Here is a 22,157-nt window from a genome sequence, read left to right as displayed (position 1 = left end):
GTCCTGTCCTGTCCCGTCCCGTCGTGTCCTGTCCTGTCCCGTCCCGTCGCACAGGCGGCCGCCTGCCCTGAAGCACAGCCGGTGTGCACTGGGTGGGCCGGAAGTAAGATTTTGAAGAATTCGTCTAAAAACTGTAAAACATTTTATTTAATAAACCTGCAATGTTGCTTACCCGCTGAAATGACATACTGGCTATAGTGGAATAAAGTTTATTATTGAGTTTCACTTGTTTTCATTTTTCAAAACGTGGCTACCAGAAAACGTAAAGCTAGACGCGCCGCCCGCGCCCTACTTGTCCGGGTGGCGCGGGGCCGCCCGGCGCGTTCCCCGCGGGGCGCAGCCGTCGTCCAGGCCGCGCCGGCGCCGGGCCGAGGCCGAGGGGAGCCTGCGGGCGCCGGGCCCAGGGCTTCCGGGGCCGCGGCGGGGCGGGGCCGCGGGGAACCGCCCGCCCGCCGCCCGCCGCCCGCAGCCCCGGGAGGCCCCGCACTTCCCACCGCCAGCGGCCAGGGGGCGGCCGCGGGCCGGACGGACGGCCAATGGCGGGAGCGGGGGCGGGGCCTGCGGGCGCCCCCCCGCGCCGCCCGCGGAGGAGCCGGCAGCCCGGAGGCGCGGGCCCGGGCGCGGGAGGAGGGGCCGCGGCGGGCGGGGCCTGGGCGGCTGGAGCCTGCGCGCTGGGGAGCCCGGCGCCTCCGCGAGCAGGGCGCCCGCCGCGCCGCCCCCGCGCAGCCCCGTCTTTGTCCGCCGACCCCGCGCCCGCCCCCCGCCGGCCGGGGCCGCGCCCAGCCGCCCCTGCGCCGCGCTGGCGTCGTCCTCGTCCCCTTCGCCGCCCCCCGCGCGCGGCCGGGCCTTGCCCCCCGCGGGGGCCCGGCCCGAGCCCGAGAGCGAGGCCATGGACGCGGAGCTGGTGGTCACGCCGCCGGGCTGCACGCACCTGGGCGGCTTCAAGGTGGACAACTGGAAGCAGAACCTGCGGGCCATTTACCAGTGCTTCGTGTGGAGCGGCACGGCCGAGGCCCGCCGGCGCAAGGTGAGGCCGCGGGGCCCAGCGGCGCGGGCGGGAGCGGGGCTGGCCGGCCGGCCTCCCGGGCTCTTCCCGGGCCGCGCCCCTCCTCGCTCGTCCCCCCCGCCCCGCCGCGGGTCTCCCTCGCGTGGAGCCCGGGCGCGGGGGGCGCGGCAGGGCCTCGGAGGGCGCCTGGGTGCGGGGCGGACGGGGCGGGCCCGGGAAGGGGCGTCTTCTCTCCCACGTCGGCCGCGGACGCCTGGCCCCAGGGAGGCGGGTCTCCGACGTTCCAGAGCGGGCCCCTGCGAGGAATCCTCCAGGCGTGGGAGGGTTCGGGCTCGGGCTCGGGCGCCCTGAGGGAAAACAAGACAAAAGACGACCGCGCGACGGAGAGCGCCGGGCCCGCGCGTCGGCCGCCGCCTGGGTGCGCGGCGCCCCCGAGGGTGGGGTCCTGCCGCGCGCGGCCCAGGCCGCGAGCCCGGGTCTGCGGCTACCGGCGGAGGAAGGGGCCTGTTTTTTAACTATTCCAGGTTTGGGAGCGATTGGAGGTGGGGGGCGGGGTGGGCGTTTAGAAACGCGGCGAGACCTGCGGCCTTCAGGCCGCGTCGCCGTCGGCGCGAGCACGGAGCTGGGAGGAGCGCTTGGGCGATGGAGGAGAGGGCTTCCCGGAAAAGGTCAGTCTGACGGGAAGGTGGAAACCGGACCTTCCACGAGGACGTAGCAAGAAACCGATCACCTCCACTAGACACTGAGGAAATAATAATTAGTGGTGTGTTATGTTCAGATACACGTCCCTTCTAAGTGATTAGGGTGTTAATCATTAGGAAATCAGAAAATAACGGTACTCTTTTATCCGAATAAGTTTTCGTTTTTACAATGAAATTGGTTGCCTCCTGCACGCACCCTGACTGGTGCTGGGATCAAACCTGTAACCCAGGTACGCACCCTTGACTGCGAATGAAAACCAAGACCCTTCGATTGCTGGGCCAGTGCTCTAACCGCTGAGACACATGGGCCGGGACATGTTTTTATTGGTTATTAGAGAGAGAGGACATGTGTGTGCGGAGAGAGAGAGAAACATCAATATCCTTCCTTCTGGATGGAATCCACAACCTAGTATGTGCCATGATCCGGAATTGAACCTGCAACCTTTGGGTGTGTATGGGAGGATGCCTCCAATCAGCTGAGCCACCTAACTAGGGCTGGAATTGTTTTTTTAAAAGTGTTAGTTGCTTAGTTTGAAGAAACAACTTGGTGGTGATAAATATTTCAAAAATTAAGATTTGTCAGTGCTGCAGTACTTTCTGGTAGTATACCAGCTGTGAACCATAGTGTCCATCAGTTTTCTGAATTTTAGGGGGATTTTTTCCTTGCATCTGTTTGGGTCCAGTGTGACCAGGTTTCTAGCACTCTAGTGGTCCAGTCAGAAAGAGTTGGTTTCAGAAACCCTGATGATTAACAGTGTTATAGTTTGACAGTTTGCATAAAATTCTCAGCAGATCTATAAGTTTAGTACATTTAAAATATATATATATCATTATTGATTTCAGAGAGAGGAAAGCAAAGGGAGAGAGAGAAATAGAAACATCAATGATGAATTGAGTCATTGATGAGAGAGTCATTGGTCGGCTGCCTCCTGCACTACCCCAACTCGAAACCCGGGCACATGCCCTGACCGGGAATCGAACCTGGATCACCTGGATCCTAGGTCAGTGCTCAACCACTGAGCCACGCCTGACCGGGCCATTTTTCTTTTAAATGATATGGTTTCCTATAAAAAAATGACAATTTATGTTATAATCTTTGTAAATAAATAAAGGTTCCTTGTGAATTTGACACTCGGCTACAATGTAACTACAGAAATGAACCCCTGGATGAACAGGAGTTAAAACGTGTCTAGGTAGAGGTGGATTATGGTTTTTGCGTGTGTGTGTGTGTGTGTGTGTGTGTGTGTGTTAAAAATATGTTTTTATTGATTTCATTTTATTTATTTTTAAAATATATCTTTAATGATTTCAGAGAGAGGAAAGGAGAGGGAGAGAGAGAGAGAGAGAAACATCAATGATGAGAGAGTCATTGATTGGCTGTCTCCTGCAGGCTCCCGACTGGGGATGGAGCCCGCAACCCCGGCATGTGCTCTCACCCGGAATCGAACCCGATAGCTAGGTTGATGCTCAACAGCTAAGCCACGCCCGGCTGGGCTCATTTTATTTTTTAAATTTATCTCTATTGAAAGTATTACAGATGTCCCCTTCTCCCCCCCATTGATCCCCTCCACCTGGCATCAACCCCACCACCAGGCCTTTCCCATAGCAATGTCTGTGCCGATAGGTTATGCATATAAGCATATAAGTTCTTTGATTAATCTCTTCCCACCCACTCCCCCACCCGTGCCTTCCCTCCATTGAGATCCCTCAGTCTGTACTGTGCTTCTATGTCTCTGGATCTATTTTGTGTTCATCAGTTTATTTTGCTCGTTATATTCCACATATGAATGAGATCATGTGGTACTTGTGTTTCTCTGACTGGCTTATTTAACTTAGCTTAATACTCTCCAGTTCCCTCCATGCTGTCCCAAAGGGTAGGAGATCCTTTTTTACAGCTGCATAATATTCCTTGGTGTAAATGTCCCACAGCTTTTTTATCCACTCATCTACTGATGGGCACTTGGGCTGTTTCCAGATCTTAGCTGTTCTAAATTGTGCTGCTATGAACAGGGGTGCTTAACTTCTTTCTGATTGGTGTTTAGGGTTCCTTAGGATATATTCCTAGAAGTGGAATCACTGGGTCAAATGGCAGTTCAGTTTTTAATTTTTTGAGGAAACTCCATACTGCTTTCCATAGTGGCTGCACCAGTCTGCATTCCCACCAACAGTGTACTAGGGTGCTCTTTTCTCCACACCCTCACTAGCACTTGTTGTTTGTTGATGGAGCCATTCTGACAGGTGTGAGGTGATACCTCATTGTAGTTTTAATTTGCATCGCTCTGATGATTAGTGAAGTTGAGCATGTTTTCTATGTCTCTTTCCCATCTGTGTGTCCTCCTTGGAGAAGTCTGTTTAGGTCCATTGCCCATTTTTTAATTGGATGGTTTGTCTTTTGTTAAGTTGTATAAGTTCCTTATATGTTTTGGATATTAACCCTTTATCAGATGTGTCATTGGTAAATATGTTCTCCCATACAGTGGGCTCCCTTTTTCGTATTGTTGATGGTTTATTTTGCTGAGCAGACGCTTTTTATTTTGATGCAGTCCCGTTTTGTTTATTTTCTCATTTGTTTCTCTTGCCCTTTGAGATATATTGGCAAACATATCGCTAAGAGAGATACCTGAGATTTTGCTGCTTATGTTTTCTTCTAGGATTTTTATGGTTTCACATCTTACATTTAAGTCTTTTATCCATTTTGAGTTTATTTTTGTGTATGGTGTAAGTTGGTGGTCTAGTTTCATTTTTTTGCATGTACCTGTCCAATTTTCCCAGCACCATTTATTGAAGAGACTGTCTTTACTCCATTGTATATTCTTGCCTCCTTTGTCAAATATTGAGAGTAATGGCTTGGGTCAATTTCTGGGTTCTCTGTCCTGTTCCACTGATCTATATGCCTATTCTTGTGCCAGTACCAGGTTGTTTTGATTACAGTGCATTTGTAGTATCACTTGATATCTGGTATTGTGATCCCTTCAACATTTTTCTTCCTTCTCAAGATTGCTGCAGCTATTTGGGGGCTTTTTTGATTCCATATAAATGTTTGAAGTATTTGTTCTAGATCTGTGAAATATGCTTTTGGTATTGTAATAGGGATTGCATTGAATCTATAGATTACTTTGGGTAGTATGGACATTTTAATGATGTTAATTCTTCCAATCCATGAATACGGTATATTCTTCCACTTGTTTATATCTTCCTCTTATCTCTTTTTGCAATGTTCTGTAGTTTTCCCAGTACAAGTATCTTAATTTTTTTGTTGCAGTGTAAATGGGGTGGTTTTTTTAACTTCACTTTCTGAGAACATTATTGGTGTATAAACACGCCATCGATTTCTGGGTGTTAATTTTGTATCCAGCTATCTTTCCGAATTCAGTTATTTAATCTAGTAGTTCTTTGGTGGAGTCTTTAGGATTTTCTATGTACAATATCATGTCATCTGCAAGGAATGAGTTTTACTTCCTCCTTTCCAATTTGTGTGCCTTTTATATTTTCTTCTTGTCTGATTGCTGTGGCTAGGACTTCCAGTACTGTGGTGTATATGATTGGTGGAAGTGGACACCCCTGCCTTGTTCCTGTTCATAGGGGAAGTGCTTTTAGTTTTTGCCCATTGAGTATGATGTTGGCTGTAGGTTTGTCCTATATGGCCTTTATTACGTTGAGGTATGATACCTCTATTCCCACTTTGTTGAGAGTTTTTATCAAAAATGGATGCTGGATTTTCTCAAATGCTTTTTCTGCATCTATTGATATGATCATGTGATTTTTGTCTTACAATTTGTTTATGTGGTGTATCACATGTATTAACTTGTGAATATTTTACCAGCCTTGCATTCCTGGAATAAGTCCCACTTGGTCATAGTGTATGGTCTTTTTTAATATATTGCTGGATCTGATTTGGTAATATTTTGTTGAGGATTTTAGCATCTTTGTTCATCTGCAGTATTGGCCTGTAATTCTCTTTTTTTGTAGTGTCTTTATCTGGTTTTGGAATTGGCTAATGCTGGCCTTGTAAAAAGAGCTTGGAAGTGTTCCTTTCTCTTGTTTTTTTCTGGGAATAGTTTGAATAGGATAGGTGTTAATTCTTCTTTGAATGTTTGGTAAAACTCCCCTGTGAAGCCATCTGGACCATGACTTTTCTGTGCTGGGAGGTTTTTTTATTACTGCATCAGCTTCATCAGTAGTTATTGGCCTATTCAGGTTTTCTGACTCTTCCTGATTGAGTTTGGAAGGTTGTATTTTTCTAGGAATTTGTCCATTTCATCCAGGTTGTCTAACTTGGTGGTATCTAGTTGTTTGTAGTATTTTCTTACAATCCTTTGTTTTTCTATTGGGTCACTTGTTACTTCAGCTCTTTTGCTTCTGATTCTGTTTATTTAGGTCCTCTCTCTCTGTTTCTTGATGAGTCTGGCTAAAGGTTCATCAATCTTGTTTATCTTTTCAAAGAACCAGCTCTTGGTTTCATTGATCTTTTGTATTTTTTTTTTTTAGTCTCTATGTCATTTACTTTTGCTCTGATCGTTATTATTTCCTTTCTTCTACTTAATCTGTGGTTTTCTTTTCTCTTTCTAAGTCTTTAAGTTGTAGGGTTAGAGAGTCTATTAGAAGTTTTTCTTTTTTTTGAGGTAGACCTGTAGTGCAGTGAACTTCCCTCTCACGACTTTCATTGTGCCCCATAGATTTGGGGTTGTGTGTTCATTTTCATTTGTTTCCAGGAAGTTTTTGATTACTTCCTTGATGGCATTGGTAACTCATTCATTGTTTAAAAACATGCTATTTAGTCTCCATGTCTTTGAATGGATTTTAGTGTTTTTACTGTAGTTGATTTCTAATTTCATGCCATTGTGGTCTAAGAAGATGCTTGGTATGATATCAGTCTTTTTGAACTTGTAAAGAGTTGTTTTGTGCCCTAACATGTGGTCTATCTTTGAGAATGTCCCATGTACAATTGAGAAGAATGTATATTTTGTAGCTTTGGGGTAGAATGTTCTGTAAATGTCAATTAAATGCATCTGATCTAGTGTGCCATTTAGGGTCACTGTGTTCTTGTTGATTTTTTGTCTGGAAGACCCAGCCAGTGAAGTCTTTGAGGTGTTCAAGTCCTCTACTATGACTGTGTTGCTGTCGATGTCTCAAAGTCTTCCAGAAGTTTTTTTGTAAATTTAGGTGTTCCTATATTGGGTTCATATATGTTTATCAGGGTTATATCCTTTTGTTGGATGATTCTGTTAGAATTACCTGGTGACCTTTCTTGTTTCTCATTATGGTCTTCATTTTGAAGTCTATTTTGTCAGATATGGGGATTGCTAACCCAGCTTTTTTTTTCATTTCTATTTGCATGGAACTTTTTTTCCCCATCACTTAACTCTCGTCCTGTGTATTTTGTTCTGATGTGGGTTTCCTGTAGACAGCATATATTTGGTTCATGTTTTCTTATCCACTTAGGCAACCTATGTCTTTCTATTGGAGCGGTTACTCCATTTTCATTTGAAGTTATTGATACATACTTATCTATTGCCATTTTAAATCTTTACTCCTATGTTTCTCTTTTTCTCCTTTTCTACTTCTAATTACAGCAGTCCCTTTAAGATTTCATGCAATGCTGGTTTGGTGGTGATAAACTCCTTTAGCCTTTTTTTGTTTGGGAAGCTCTTTATTTCACTATCTGTCTTGAATGATAGCCGTACTGGATAGAGTAGTCTTGTTTTCAAATCCTTGTTTTGCATTACCTTGAATACTTCATGCCATTCCCTTCTGGCCTGTAGAGTTTCTGATGAGAAGTCAGCTGACAGCCTTATGGGAGCTCCTTTGTAGGTGACAGATTGCTTTTTCTCTTGCTGCCTTTAAGATCCTCTCTTTGTCTTTAACCTCTGGCATTTTAATTATGATGTGTCTTGGTGAGGGCCTCTTTGGGTTCCTCTTGTTTGGGACCTTCTGTGCCTCCTGGACTTGTAAGTCTATTTCTTTCCCCAGGTAGGGGAAGTTTTCTGTCATTTTTTCAAATGGGTTTTCAATTTCTTGCTCTCTTTCTTCTCCTTCTGGCATCCCAATAATACGAACGTGGGCCTCTTGAAGTTGTCCCGGAGGCTCCTTATACTATCTTCATATTTCTGGATTCCTTTTTCTTTCTGCTCTTCTGGTTGGGTGTTTTTGTTTCCTCATGTTCCAAATTGCTGATTTGATTCTCAGCGTCCTCTACTCTACTGTTGATTCCCTGTAAATAATTCTTCATTTCAGCTCATGTAGCCTTCATTTCAAATTGGTACTTTATTATGTTATCGATTTTCTCAGTTTTCGTAATAATATGTTTGACCATCCTTATAAACAAAATTCTGAACTCTGTATCTGTTAGCTTGTTTGGATCTATTTTATTTAGTTCCTCCTCTAGAGATTTCTTCTGTTCTTTCCTTTGTGACATGTTTCTCTGCCTCCACATTTTGGCTGCTTCCAGGTGTTTGTTTCTATGTATTAGGTAGAGTTGCTATGTCTTCTGGGACTTGTAGAGTGGCTTTGTGTAGTAAGGTGTCCTGTAGGGTTCAATGGCTCAGCCTCCGCAGTCACCTGAGCTGGGCCTTCTAGGTGCTCCTCTGTGTGGGCTGTGTGCACTGTCCTGTTGTAGTTGGGCCTTGGTTGCTATTGGTGTGACTGGGAGGAATTGACCCCCAGGCCAATCGGCTGTGAGGACCAGCTGCAACTACAGCCAAAGAGCTGCTGTGCTGGAGACACCCCTATGGAGCAGGATTTACTTCAGTGGAGCTTTGATGTTCACCAGGTGCACCCCTTGAGTGTGGTAGGGTTATAATCCAGCGTGGTCGAGTCTGACCACCAGGTGCACTGTCTCTGGCGCCTCCCAGAAGGTGCAAAGTCAGCCTCTGCCAGTACCTTGCCCAGGGCCACCCAGCATGAGCTACACAGCAAACCGTAGTTGGCTGCTACTTGTGCTGGGGTTGGTGGTGCCCAGGAGAGGCCAAGCTCTGAACCAATGCAGGCTGCTGCTAGTGCCAGGCCCGGAGCTACTTATCAAGATGTATGGGGCATGCTGCTGCTTGTTTGGGAGATTTTAGTAAAGTTCTAAGCATGAGGCTTGAGAGGCCACTTGCATAGAAAAGCCACTGGAAATGGCTTGGATGAGCTTGCAGGTAGGGAGGCATGGGGCCTTTGGGAATCACCAGGGTGTGGGAAAGGTGTGAGTCAGATGCTGAAGATTCCAATATGGCACCTGCCTGTTTACTCGGTGGGGGGGGCGGGCGAGGGCTCACCAAAAGAGCAATGGTCTCTGACAGATCTTCTGTCTGGGAGAAAGCTGCCCCTCCACCTCGCACCCCAATTTCAGGCATGTTAGTTCCTCCCCAGATGTCCCAGGTTCCTTTTAAGCTGCTGTCTGGCACTGGAGCTCAGGGAGCGCGTCTGAGTGAGTCTATGCATGGGCCCTTTAAGCGGAGCTGCCTGGACTCCCGCAGCCTCTGTGACCCTCAGCAACACTCCCCACTGGTTTTTATAGCCCAGAGCTGTTGTGACCTTTCTTCCCGGTCCTGGAGTCCTGGGTTGGCAGGCCTGATATGGGGCTGGCACCCCTGACTCCTCCGGGAAGCCTCCATAGCCAAGATATCCCTCCTGGGTTTAAACTGTGGCACCGGGTGTCTGCCCACAACCTTGTCTTTGCAATTCAGCCCGGATCCGCCTGTCGTTGCTCCTTTAGTTCCCTCTTTGCAGGGCTTCTGTTCAGCTAGATTTCAGGAGGTTCTGAGTGATGGTTGTTTTGTATTTTAGTTGTAATTTTGATGTGGTTGTGGGAGGTGGCGGGTACAGCTATTATCCTACACCACCACCTGGTTTCCTCTGTGGATTCTTTTTGCTTGGGACTGTCTGTGCCTCCTGAACTTGTGTGACTTTTTCCTTTATTAGGTTGGGGAAGTTTTTTGCCATTATTTCTTCAAACAAATTCTCTAGCCCTTGCTTATTCTCTTCCCCTTCTGGCACTCCTATGATTTGAATATTGTTACGTTCCAGGTCTCACAGCTCCCTCAGTCTGTCCTGTTTTTTATTGGTTTTTCTTTTTTTTTTGATCACTGATTGATTTTTTTCTACCCTGTCTTCGAATTCCCTGATCTGAACCTCAGCTTCCTCTAATCTGCTGAAAATTCCTTCGAATGTATTACTTATTTCTGCTATGTTATTCTTCATTTTTGGCTGGTCATTTTTCATAGTTTCCATATCTTTTCTCATGCTGTTGAGCATCCTTACAATCAGTATTCTGAACTCTATATCTGATAGATTGTGTATCTCCATTTTATTTAGCTCTTTACCTGGAACATTCTCTTGTTCTTCATTTGGGGCTTGTTTTTTTGTCTCTCCATTTTGGCTTCCTGTTTGGGTTTGTTTTTACGTATTAGATAGATCTGCTAGGATTCTTAGTCTCTTTAGAGGGCCTGTGGTGCAGCCCAGTGTCAGATGCTGTTTGTGACTGGCCTTGAGTACAATGTTTGGAGCTATCAACAACTCACGCCCTGAAATCCCCTGTTTGGGCTAGTGCATTTGGACAAGACCAAGATGCACACTCAGGTTATGGTTTTGTATCCAGATTTTGATTCATCTTTTGGTAGGCAGAGAGTGAGAAGAATATAGTCAGATTTGATAACTTTCTGCCTTCTTTAGGCTTGAGTTGCACTATGGGATGTGAAAGTGTTTCCATGATTTAGGACTCAGTGCTATCACAGTGACCTGTCTGCATTTTTGGTGTGTGTTAAATATAACAAGTGTTTCGCCACTTAAGGTAAAGTTTGTGTGTGAAGATAGACACTAGGAGTAAATACGTAAGGGATTTTCAGTTCTGTTTGTTAGTATGACTTAACATGGTCTATATTATGTTTTGAACGTATAGGCATTTGGAATACAGGTAATGTGTTTTTTAAGTTGTCATTTTTTTGAACCATTCTGTGACTAAAATTTTACAGCAACTTGTCAAAACACAGCCTTTTTTCACCCTCACCCAAGGCTATTTTTCCATTGCTTTCCAGAGAGAGAGGGAAACATCAATACGAGGTAAAGACATCGACTGGTTGCCTCTCGCATGCTCCCTGACCAGGGCCAGGGATTGATCCTGCCACTGAGGTTTGTGTCCTTGGCTAGAATCAAAGCCAGGACCCTTCAGTCCACAGGCTCTTGCCCCTGGTTTTTGTCTTGAGGAATTGAAATCATAATTGTTAAAAGGCCATTTAAACAGTAGTTGTCACATAGATGTCCAATGAAAATCTCTACACATAGGATAATTTTAGCCTAAACACACATGATGGAATACATAGATAATTCTAGTTGCTCAGATGTTGGTAAGTTTTACTAAGGAAGCTTAAAATTGATGAATCCATGTTCTTTTAAAAAATAATTACAGAAATGATAATATTATTCTTGTCAGTGTGTAATAATAAAGTACCTTAAAGACTTATAGAAGGTGAGTCTTTCATGGCCCCAGAAAAACCACTATTAAGATCTGTTTGCTGCCTGGCTCTTATAGATTTTTTTAGAATTGCAAGTATGTGTGTACATAAAGAACAAAGTTACATGTTTTTGTTTTTATTGTTGTAAGTGTACGTGCTGTGTATATTGTTTCCTTTTCTCAGTGGTTGCCTGTGCTTATAGATCTCACTTATTATTTTCTTTTTGTTAACCCTCACCCGAGCATATGTTTTATGGATTTTTAGAGAGAATGGAATGGAGGGAGGGAGGGGGAGAGAGAGAGAGAAAAGCATTGATGTGAGAGAGACACATCGATTGGTTGCTTCCTGCACATGTCCCTGCCAGGGTCAGGATCGAACCCGAAAACCAGGTACATACCCTTGACTGGGAATCAGTCCTGTGACCCTTCAGTGCCCAGGCCGACACTCTAAGCACTGAGTGAATCTGACCAGGGCTCACTTACTCTTTTCAACTGTGCAGTTAACAGTCCATTGAATGGTAACAGCATTGTGTACTTTTCCTTCCATTCTGTTTTATGGATAGGTGTATATATGTTATATATACATGTATATGTATACACACACACACACAAAGATATATATGCTTTCAACGTGGAGAATTGAAGAATTTTAAGAATTTGTAAAACTTAATCGTAGAATCATATAGAGAAGGAATAGTCGTCTTAGGCAATTAACTGTGTGTGTTTTGGTTTGCCATGGGGTTGAAATGTGATTGTCTACTTGACATCAAACCTGAGATGCATTTAAGAAGTGCAGTTTTATGTATAGGAAAGAATGGTCAGCAGGGAAGGTAGCTAAAATGAGAGAAATAAAAAGTTCAATGTAAAAGATGAAAGTTTAAGGTAGTATAGTGTCATAGAGTATGTGTAATGCCGTAACTTCCATTTTGTACCTTTTCAAAGTGTCAGTATAGATTATCAGTTTATGGACACTTGCTTAAGAAGAGAGTAGCTTTTGTGGTCAGTGTTTAGAGGAGTGGTGTCAGGCCTTGGGCTGGGTTTTGGAAAGGGAGATTGTTTCAGTTGAAAAATGGTCTTGTATTATTTATCTTTAGTCAGTGGTACTTTGCCATGTGTTTTAGAAAATAATTTACTCTAGATTCCACTCCTAGGAATGTATCCTAAGAATCCTGAAACATTAATCAGAAAGAATATACGCACCCCTATGTTCACAGAAGCACAATTTACAATAGCTAAGATCTGGAAACAGCCCAAGTGCCCATCAGTAGATGAGTGGATAAAAAAGCTGTGGGACATTCACACCATGGAATACTATGCAGCTGTAAAGAAGAAGAATCTCATATGGATGGACCTGGGGAATATTATGCTGAGTGAAATAAGCCAGGCAGAGAAAGACAAACATCACATGATCTCCCTTATATGTGGAATCTAAAGAACTTAATAAACTGATGAACAGAATAATGTCAGTGACATGGAAGCATGGATGAGACTGACGAATGTCAGAGGGATGGAGGAGGGCGGGTGGGTGGAGGGGGAGAGAGTAACCAAAGAATTTATATGTGTATATGCACAACTCAAGGACACGGACAATGGTGGGAAGAGGGACTGGGGAGGGGAGTGGGACGGGGTGGAACGGGTCATTGGGGAGAAAAAGGGACATTTGTAATATTTTAAACAAAAATAAAATCTAAAAATAATAATAATAATTTACTCTAGGGTACTGTGCTGATCATTTCTTTGCCAATGCTGTTTCAGTTCTGGAGTCTTAGATTCATCTCTCGAAATATGAATGAATCTCTTATGCTTCATCTTTTGAGTAGAAATCATCCTAGGGCAATAACAGTACCTGGACTGACTTGCAGGACACAGGATCTGGCAAGTGCTAAGCCGAGAAGCATGAAATGTACACATTTCTTGGCTCCACAAGTGACCGAATGAGTCTTTATTGGCAACCAGTTGGGTACTTTGATGGTTGTGAGAGAGTGGCTGAGAGCTCTCTCTTGGCTCTCCTCCTCTTGCTGTTTTTTCAGTTTATTTTCTTGAATGTATCCCTTTTTTAAAGTAAACTTTTTTCGTTTTCAAACTTTTTTGCTTTGAGGCATGAGCTTTTCGCTTTATTTATTTATTTACTTACTGGATCTTTCAAATCATTACAACAAAATATTATATCATTCATACTAAGTGGGGTACAGGCCATTCCAAGTAAAAGATCTAAAATAGAAAAAGGCTTTTTCTTTTTTTTAAATTAAAGTTTTTATTTTGGGTTAATTGTAGATGAACATGCTGTTGTAAAAAACAATACACAGAGCCCTGTACCCGTTACCCAGTTTTCCCTGATGGCAACATTCTGTGAGTCTGGTATAATGTCACAACCAGGATCTCCACACTGATGGAGCCCATCTTAATACCGTCTGCCCTTACTCACATTTCCTGTTTTACTTGCATTTTTTGTGTGTGTGCATTTAGTTGTATGCAAATTAATAAGTCTTAGACTTACAGAAAAGTTACAAAAATAACAACGTTCCCATATGTCTCACACACACTTTCTGTGATTCACATCTTACTTGACTATGGTACATTCGTCACAACTAATGACTGAGCTTGATAACATCATTATTAACTAAACTTCACACTTTATTCAAATCTTACTAGTTTTCTCCTAATTGTTTTTCCCCAGACCCCATGCAGGACCCACATTACATTTAGTCATCATGTCTCAGGCTTCTCCAGAGGGGGGCAGTTTCTCAGACCTTTCTTATTTCTGATGACTTCAGCACTTTCGAGGAGTATTGCCCAGCTGTATTGTAGAATGTTCCTCGATTTGGCTTTGTTTGATGTTTTTCTTACGGTTATAGGTTTGGGAGGAAGACCACAGAGGTGAGGTGCCCTCTTGGGTCTGTGAAGGGTGGTATGGTTGACAGGACTTGCCGATGCTGATGGTAAGCTTGCCGCAGGCCGCCAGGCTGCTGCACTGAGGTACAGTGGCTCTTTGCTCCTTCCCATCCTGTCTGGAGGGAAGTGACTGCAGGGCACATAGAACATTAGTGGCTGTGCTCCCTCCCTGAGGGCAGAGTATGTCTACAGAAATTATTTGGAATGTTTCTATATGGAAGGTTTGTCCTTTCTCATCCATGCATGTATTCAGTCTTTTATATTGGTATGCCCTTGTGGGTATTTTATACTAAAGGTTATAATCTAATACTGTGTTACTTATTTTTTTGCTAAATTGTTCTGCCTTTAACTACTGGGAGCTCTTCCAGTTGGCTTCTGTGTCCCTTTGACATACCTTGTCGTTTGTTTTTTTGTTGTTGAGTACTTTCTTCCTTTCTGGTATTGCGAGGTGTTCAAGGCTTCTCTTGTATATTTTTCTGCTCAGACCTTAGAATCTGCTCCAAGGAGCTCTGGTTCTTTCTATTGAAGATGGAGTTAGAAAATGCTATCTGGGCACTGGCTGGTTAATACTGGAGTTTTTTGGCTTCTTGGCCTTCAGAGACAGCTGGGAAAGAGATATGTGTATACTAACTCATGTGTACACATGTCTGTACAGTACGTCTTCACTTAATGCCAATAGGTCCTCGGGAACTGCAACATGAAGTGAAACAGCATTTATTGAAACCAATTTTACCATAGGTGAATTATAAATAAAAGGTGAATTTTTATGGCATATGGTCACAAAAACATCACCAGACTTCTAAATAAAGACCCCAAAACAGTTCTACTATTAAACGTTGTAATAAATGTGAGCTATATATATATTTAGAAAGGTTAATAATAAGTAAGATAATTATTTTCCAACCATGGGTTCTGACGTGTAGCCAGAGCCTATGTCAGCAGTTTAGGATGCACGGGGAGACAGGAGGCCCTTCTGTTGCAGGGGTACTCACACCCACACCCACAGTCGCTCTTCCTGGGAAAACGGAGACACCCAGTTCACCCACAGGTACAGCTTTGGGATGTGGAAGGAAACCAGAATTTCCAGAGGAGGCCCGTGCAGACTCCACAGACAGCGTCAGAGTCAGTGGCTTCTAGGAGGTCCCCACTTAACATTCATTCTTAGGAAGCACCAAATACTTCAGGACTTGTGTATGGCTGGAGTGTGGCAGGTCATTGGTGTATATGGACAACAGATTTCTGACATACATCACTGGTATGCTTGAGTCCACATGTCAGGGGAGCCCCGGTCATGAAATCTGATTCACTGCCTTAATATGAGTGTTGAGCATATGCTTTACTTAATGAAAAAGATTGAGTTGTATGATGACTCTGTGGGTAGGTATTTATATGTAAGGCTTTCTTTCCCTGACCTGATAGTCAGGTCCTGCCTTTAAAATAGTGATGGAAATAAAAAAGAATAGGAAAAAGTTTTAACAATAAAGTGATGAAAAGAAAGGGCACCTCTTTTTTAAAATTTTTAAAAAAAATTTGTCTTTATTGATTTCAGAGAGGGGAGGGAGAGAGAAACATCAATGATGAGAGTTGATCAGCTGCCTCCTGCGCGCCCTCTGCTGGGGATCTAAGCTGCCACCCAGGTGTGTGCCCTGAGCGGGAGTCAGACCGTGACCTGGATTCCAGGTCGATGCTCAACTGCTGAGCCACACTGGTTGGGCTAAAGGGCACCTCTTAATTCTTTCCTCTCTCTACTAAAATCTATAGTTTTGTGAACAGTAAATATATTCTAACTAAAAATCTCCAGGATTTTGTTCCTAACATTTTTATAACTAAAGGAATGAAATTTTCCATGGTACTTATAAATGTCATTTGCTATACAACAAATAGAACAGTATCTGTAATTTTTAAATTCCCTGTGTTACTGAAAGCAATGATATCGGTCATTGGAAGAGTAAAGAGATAATACAGCCTGGCCGGGCGTGGCTCAGCGGTTGAGCATCGACCTAGGATCCAGGCGATTGGGGTTCAATTCCCGGTCAGGGCACATGCCCTGGTTGCGGGCTCGATCCCCAGTTGGGGGTGTGCAGGAGGCAGCTGATCAGTGACTCTCCCATCACTGATGTTTCTCTCTCTCCCTCTTCCTTTCTCTCTCTGAAATCAATAAAGACATATTTAAAAAAAAAAAATAATACAACTACTATTTCTACCACCATAGCATCTTAGAAGTTCTTCAAGCTTCAGCCTCTCTGGCCCTGCAGTGGCTCTCACCTGGGAGGAGGGTGCTCCGTGCTCTAGTGGGTGGAGACCATGGATGCTGCTAAATGGAAGTGCACAGCGACCCCCCCCCCCCATGCAGACAGAATTTTCAGGCCTACAGTGTCCATTGTGCTACTGTTGAGAAGTCCTGCAGAGGGCTAGACCCATGGTGTTTGCAGAGTAACCTCTTCAGATGATTCTAGAAAGACAGCGTCAGAATGACCTGTGGCATATTAAGCCCTCAGGCGCTGGGGAGGATGTGTGCCTCTCACCAGCTCCAGCTGGGAGTGCACTCTGAGAAGCTGACATGGAGCGGCTGTGACATGGTCCCTGGTGTGCACAGCTCTCGGTTTGTCTGGCTTGTCATGTGACCAGTGTCTTAGCTCAGGGCTGTCTCATCTTTGTGGAGTGGACCTCCACACACCCTCCCCACCCAGCTCCTTCCACTAATCCTACCGCTTCAGAGGCCACAGAGCAGCTTCTCGGGACAGTTTCTTACAGTTGAAGTTTTATGTGAGTAAAGGTTGCAGACGGTCCCCAGGTGCTGCCCTCCACGTAGGCAAGTGCTCAGCTGTCACCTCGGGGCTGGGCACTTGCCTTGGTCTCCTACGCGCAGAGCGAAGCTGAGAAGGGGCACCTTCTGGCTGCGTGGGAAGGTGGGCTCCTGGGGCCGGCAGGTCCTGGTCCGAGTTCTGCTGTGTCCTTCTTGCTGTATTGTCACAAGCATGTACACTAAGTTTCTTCACATGTTAGAGGGGCTTAAAACCTTTCTCATGTGTGTTGTGCAGATGGGATGGGGATTAGCTGTCTCTTGCCCAGCGAGCGCTCAGTAGGCAGCAGGTGATGTTTGCATTGCCAGCTGTTATTTTCAGAGGCCCTTTCAGTTTTAACCTTCCCTTCCCCATGCACCATTTTATGCCTGCCTTCATCGCTTCCTGACCCCCAGTTAAGACAGAAGTAAATTATATACTGTATGTTGTATCATCTCATCGGTTGGATATGTAGTCTGACCATCTCGGGTTATTTATAGTTAAAATAAATGTGGTTGTCATACTGTGATAGAAAATCGACCTTGGATGATGCGGGTGTGAGAATTGTTGAGCGCTGTGCTCATGGTTGCTGTGATTAAAGTTTTAGGTTTCTGTGGTCTAGTTCTTAGCAAAAAGTGGTTCCTTTTTCTTGTTGCCTTATACTGCTTTGATTCGTGTGCCTCTGTTTATTGCTTCTAAGTTTGCTGTGGTTGGGGAACCTGGATTATCAAGGTTAAAATGCTCCCTAGGTTCAGGGCAGATAGGCTGTGAGTTGCTAGCCTGGAACGGCTGGGAGCTGGGGCTGGGGCACCTGTTGGGGTGGTGAGGACAGAAGGCAGACTTTGCTTCTAAAATCACTTGTGGCAAACATCCAAGGAGCTCACCAGTTTTGGTGATTGAGATTGTGGGCCGTTTTCTTACATGGAGCTAGTGTTGAGCTAAATCAGGGGTGCAGAACTTCTGTCCCACGGACCTACACGACCAGCAGAATCATTTGGCCTGGCCCTGCCAAGGCAACCGCAGGCAGCACTCGAAATGCAGTAAATCTAGGAGCTTTTTTCATAGCTCATTTTTAAGTTGATAGTTTTGTAGGGCCCACGAATGAGGTTATAAATATCCAAAGGGCCCCTGGCAGAGAAAAGGTTCCCCACCCCTGAGCTAAATGCATGTATCTGGGGGCAGGTGAAAGGATTAACAGAATGATCTTTTAGTATAAATGAGACTTCGGGGAAACTCCCTGCTTCTCTTCAGCTATTCCCTGTGGGTGGTCCACTTTGCTCATGTTTTCCTGAGAAGAACTCCTGCCACGTGCTGGTTTTCATTCTCTTCTCTACCTTTCAGGCGAAGTCCTGCGTCTGTCACGTGTGTGGTGTCCACCTGAGCAGGCTGCACTCTTGCCTCCACTGTGTCTTCTTTGGCTGTTTCACAAAGAAGCATATTCACGAACATGCGAAGTCGAAACGGCATAACCTGGGTAAGGTGCCCTCTGACCTGTCGCACTGGCATTGGGACAGCCACTGCCCTGGCTCTCTGTGTTTTGCATTTAGGTTTGCCGTCCCACCCTCCTTAAGTCCTCTACTTCTGTCTAAAATAATTTGTGACCTCCGTGTGAAATTCCTCAGGAAGTGAGAGATAAACTGAACTCAAATGGATCATTGTACCCAGCTTGCCTGTGGCATTTAAGTTGGTGTTAAGATTTTATGTGATCTCAAGTGATAAATTATGGTGGCTAACTTCTTATATTTATCTAACCTCCTTTGAAAAGTGCTTTTTCTTTAATGGAGTATTAGAGCCTCATCTTTCTCTATGAAAAACATGGTTAGGAATTCGATTAGGCAAAAATTTACAAAGAAAGATCTTAAGTGCAGTATTAGGTTACTGATGTCAGCATGGAGTTGGGTGTACATAGGTGATAGTTTTGCTTTCAGGAATGAATTTCGTTGTTTTTAAAAAATATATCTTTATTGATTTCAGAGAGAGGAAGGGAGGGAGAGAGATAGAAACATCAATGATGAGAGTCATTGATCAGCTGCCTCCTGCACGCCCCCCACTGGGGATTGAGCCCGCAACCCGGGCATGTGCCCTGACCGGGAATCGAGCCACGATCACCTGGATCATAGGTCAACACTCAACTGCTGAGCCATGCTGGCCAGGCTAGATTTTGTTGTTTTGAGCCATACAAGGTCATGAACATACTAACAGCACTGGCATCAGGATGCGATTACTTTTCTTGGACTTAAAGATGGAAATGCGCACAGCAGGAAGGTCACATAAACTGCAAGGGTGGAGAACCTTTTCTCTGCCAGGGGCCATTTGGATATTTATAACATCATTTGTGGGCCATACAAAATTATCAACTTAAAAATGAGCTATGAAAAAAAGCTCCTAGATTGATTGAATTTTGGTCCCACTTGTGGTTGCCCTGGCAGGGCCAGACCAATGTCAGGACGTTCCCCACCTATGACATAAAGCAAGGTTCTGCTCATGGTTTTCTTTTCTTAGCATGGTCATTAAATGTTTGCCTCCTTCAGAATAGTGTTTTCTGTTAAATTTGTGTGATTGTCAGGGTATCCTTAATAAGAAAGACACTTTCAAAAGGTACAAGCCAGAGAACCTGTTCTAGAAATTGGTTGTGTATTCCTGGCTGGAAATGGTTCCTCGATCACAAAGCCGTGCACTGCTTGTGTCCACAGGGCTCCTGCAAGCAGTGCTCACAGCAGAGGCAGGGCTGAGACCAACACAGGCATATGCCTGGTTTTTCTTCTTTTTTTTTTTTTTTCCGAGAAGCAAGATAATGTAAGGCAAAAGAGATCTCTATCTTACGTGATGTGTTCATGAGTCAGCTGTTTCATTACAGACACAGGGAAGCTGTCACCTCAATATCACGCTATGTGCAGTAGCTACAATTATAATGGAAACAGTAGAGCACAGAGGAGTAAATCCATGTCTAAATGGTCAATTAAGCCCTGGCCAGGTGGCTCCGTTGGAGCATCCTTCCATACACCAAAAGGTTGTGGGTTTGATCCCTGGTCAAGGTGCATATGGGAGGCAACCAGTCGATGTTTCTCTTTCACATCGGTGTTTTTTTCTCTTTCTCTCCCTTCCTCTCTCTCAAATTAATAAAAACATTCTCTGGTGAGCGTTAAAAAATAAGTAAATAGTCAATCTATGACAAAGGAGGCAGGAACATACAGTGGGGTAAAGACAGTCTATTCAGTAAACAGTGTTGGGAAAATTGGACAGATATATGCAAAAAAATAAAATTAGATCACCAACTTACACCATATACGAGAATAAACTCAAAATCCATTAATGACTTAAACGTCAGACTTGAAATTATAAAACTCCTAGAAGAAAATATCAGCAGTAAAATCTCAGACATTTCTTTTAGCAGTATTTTTTCTGATCTATTTCCTGAGGAAGAAAAACTAAACAAATGGGACAATATCAAACTAAAAAGCTTCTGCACAGCAAAGGAAACCAACTAAATGAAAAGAGAGCCCACTGTGTGGGAGAACATACTCACCATTGATACATCTGGTACGGGGTTAATTTCCAAAATATACAAAGAACTCATACAACTCAACACCAGGAACAGTCCAGTTAAAAAGTGGGCGAAGGATCTGAATAGACACTTCTCCAAAGAGGACATACAGATGGCCAAGAGATGAAAAAATGCTCAAGGTCACCAGTCATCAGAGATGCAAATTAAAACCACAATGAGGTATCTCCTCACACCTACCAGAATGTCTACCATCTACAAGTCAACAAAGGACAAGTGCTGGCGAGGGTGTGGAGAAAGGGGAACCCTCATGCACTGCTGTGGAAAGCAGTGTGGAATTTCCTCAAAGCAAAAGAATATATGCACCCCTATGCTCATTGCAGGATTATTTACAACAGCCAGGATACGGAAGTAACCCAAGTGTCCATCAGATAAAAATGTTGTGGTACATATATAAGATGCAACATTACTTGGCCATAAAAAAGAATGAAATCTTACTATTTTTGACAACATGGATGGACCTAGAGGGTATTATGCTAAGCGAAATAATCAGACAGAAAAGACAAATACCATATGATTTCACGTATATGTGGAATCTAAGAACAAAATAAACAAAATAGAAAGGGACTCATAGATAATAACAGACTGTTGGTTGAAGAGGTGGAAGGAGTTGGGGGCTGGGTGAAAAGATGAAGGGTTAAGTACTAATTGGTAGTTATAAAATAGTCACAGGGATGTAATGTACAGGACAGGGATTATAGTCATTGGTATTTTAATAACTATGTATGGTGCCAGGTGGGTACTTGAAATGTCACGGAGAACACTTTGGCCCTTGTCGGTGTGGCTTAGTTGTACCAAAAAGTCACTGGTTTGGTTCCCGGTCATGGCCGCACATACCAAGATAGCTGGTTTGATCCCGGTGGGATGCGTACCAGAGGCAGCTGATGTTTGTCTCTCTCCCTCTCCCTTCTTCTCTAAAATCAGTAAAAACATTAAATAAAGAGGGGGACACTTTGAAAATATGTGATTGTTTAACCACTATGCTGTACACCTGAAGCTAAGATAAAATAATGTTGAATACAAACTGTAATTGAAAAATAAAATTTAAAAACCTCACTTTGGTGTTAATCCAGTCAACCTGATTGATAAACTCTGCCTGTACTTTTGCAAGAAAAAAGTTTGATAAAGTTTGCTTTAAGAAACAAATCATGAGAAAGATCTACTCTTTGCTGAGCCCATGATATTGAAGGGTTCATGTGTATGTGTTAACAAAGCTAGAAATTAGTTTTGTGTGTCCAGGTGGTGAAGAGGGAAGGGAGCTAGAGAAGGGATGTGGGGATGGCGGCCCTGCCCTATCTTTCGGTATGTCTTGGCCTTTCCTGACTTACTAAGAACAAACTTTGTCCTTCCCCCTGTCCCCACCCTTTACACTCAGAGCAACTTCTTAGGCTGTTACACTCTGGTTGTCATTTTTTGGAGGGTGTTTGCAGAATGCCCAAGGGTAATTTAATGGAGCAACTGAATGTCGGAGGAGCAAAGAACCCTGACTTCCTTGGGCGAAGTTCTGCCTCCAGGGTACACGCGGCAGTACAGTACAGTGCGACCTGAAGTGCATTACTAGAGAAATTTCTCGCTGGGCATCCAGTTTTTAATGGGAGTAGATGAGAGGCCTGAGGTGAGTCTTGCCTGAATATTGGGGGTGAAGCAGTTGAATCAAGTGTAAGTAGCAGCAGGGTTGTTGAAGGCCTGTGGAAGGACAGGCAAGTGTGGCCTGGGATGAAAAGTTCTACTTCCTTAGTGCATCTTGCCCTGTAAAACTGTCTTGATGTCATAAAATACACAC

At 44.3% G+C, this 22,157-nt stretch overlaps 1 protein-coding gene across 1 annotated transcript in view; it reads left to right on the top strand.

Annotated features, from left to right (window-relative positions):
- The first annotated feature begins 793 nt into the window (after window positions 1-793).
- USP22 (ubiquitin specific peptidase 22) overlaps window positions 794-22,157 on the top strand; it is a 54,074-nt gene continuing 32,710 nt past the window's right edge. Inside the window, exons 1-2 of the mRNA XM_081116151.1 lie at window positions 794-1,027; window positions 18,154-18,286. Of these exons, the coding sequence (XP_080972277.1) occupies window positions 890-1,027; window positions 18,154-18,286 (271 nt within the window). The 5' untranslated portion in view covers window positions 794-889. The remainder of the gene's footprint in view (window positions 1,028-18,153; window positions 18,287-22,157) is intronic.

The sequence above is a fragment of the Miniopterus schreibersii genome, assembly GCF_964146895.1.
Source record: "Miniopterus schreibersii genome assembly, chromosome: 16".
In the NCBI taxonomy this organism is placed as follows: domain Eukaryota; kingdom Metazoa; phylum Chordata; class Mammalia; order Chiroptera; family Miniopteridae; genus Miniopterus; species Miniopterus schreibersii.
The sequence above is the reverse complement of the archived record's forward strand: the minus strand, read 5'-3'. Positions and strand labels throughout refer to the sequence as shown.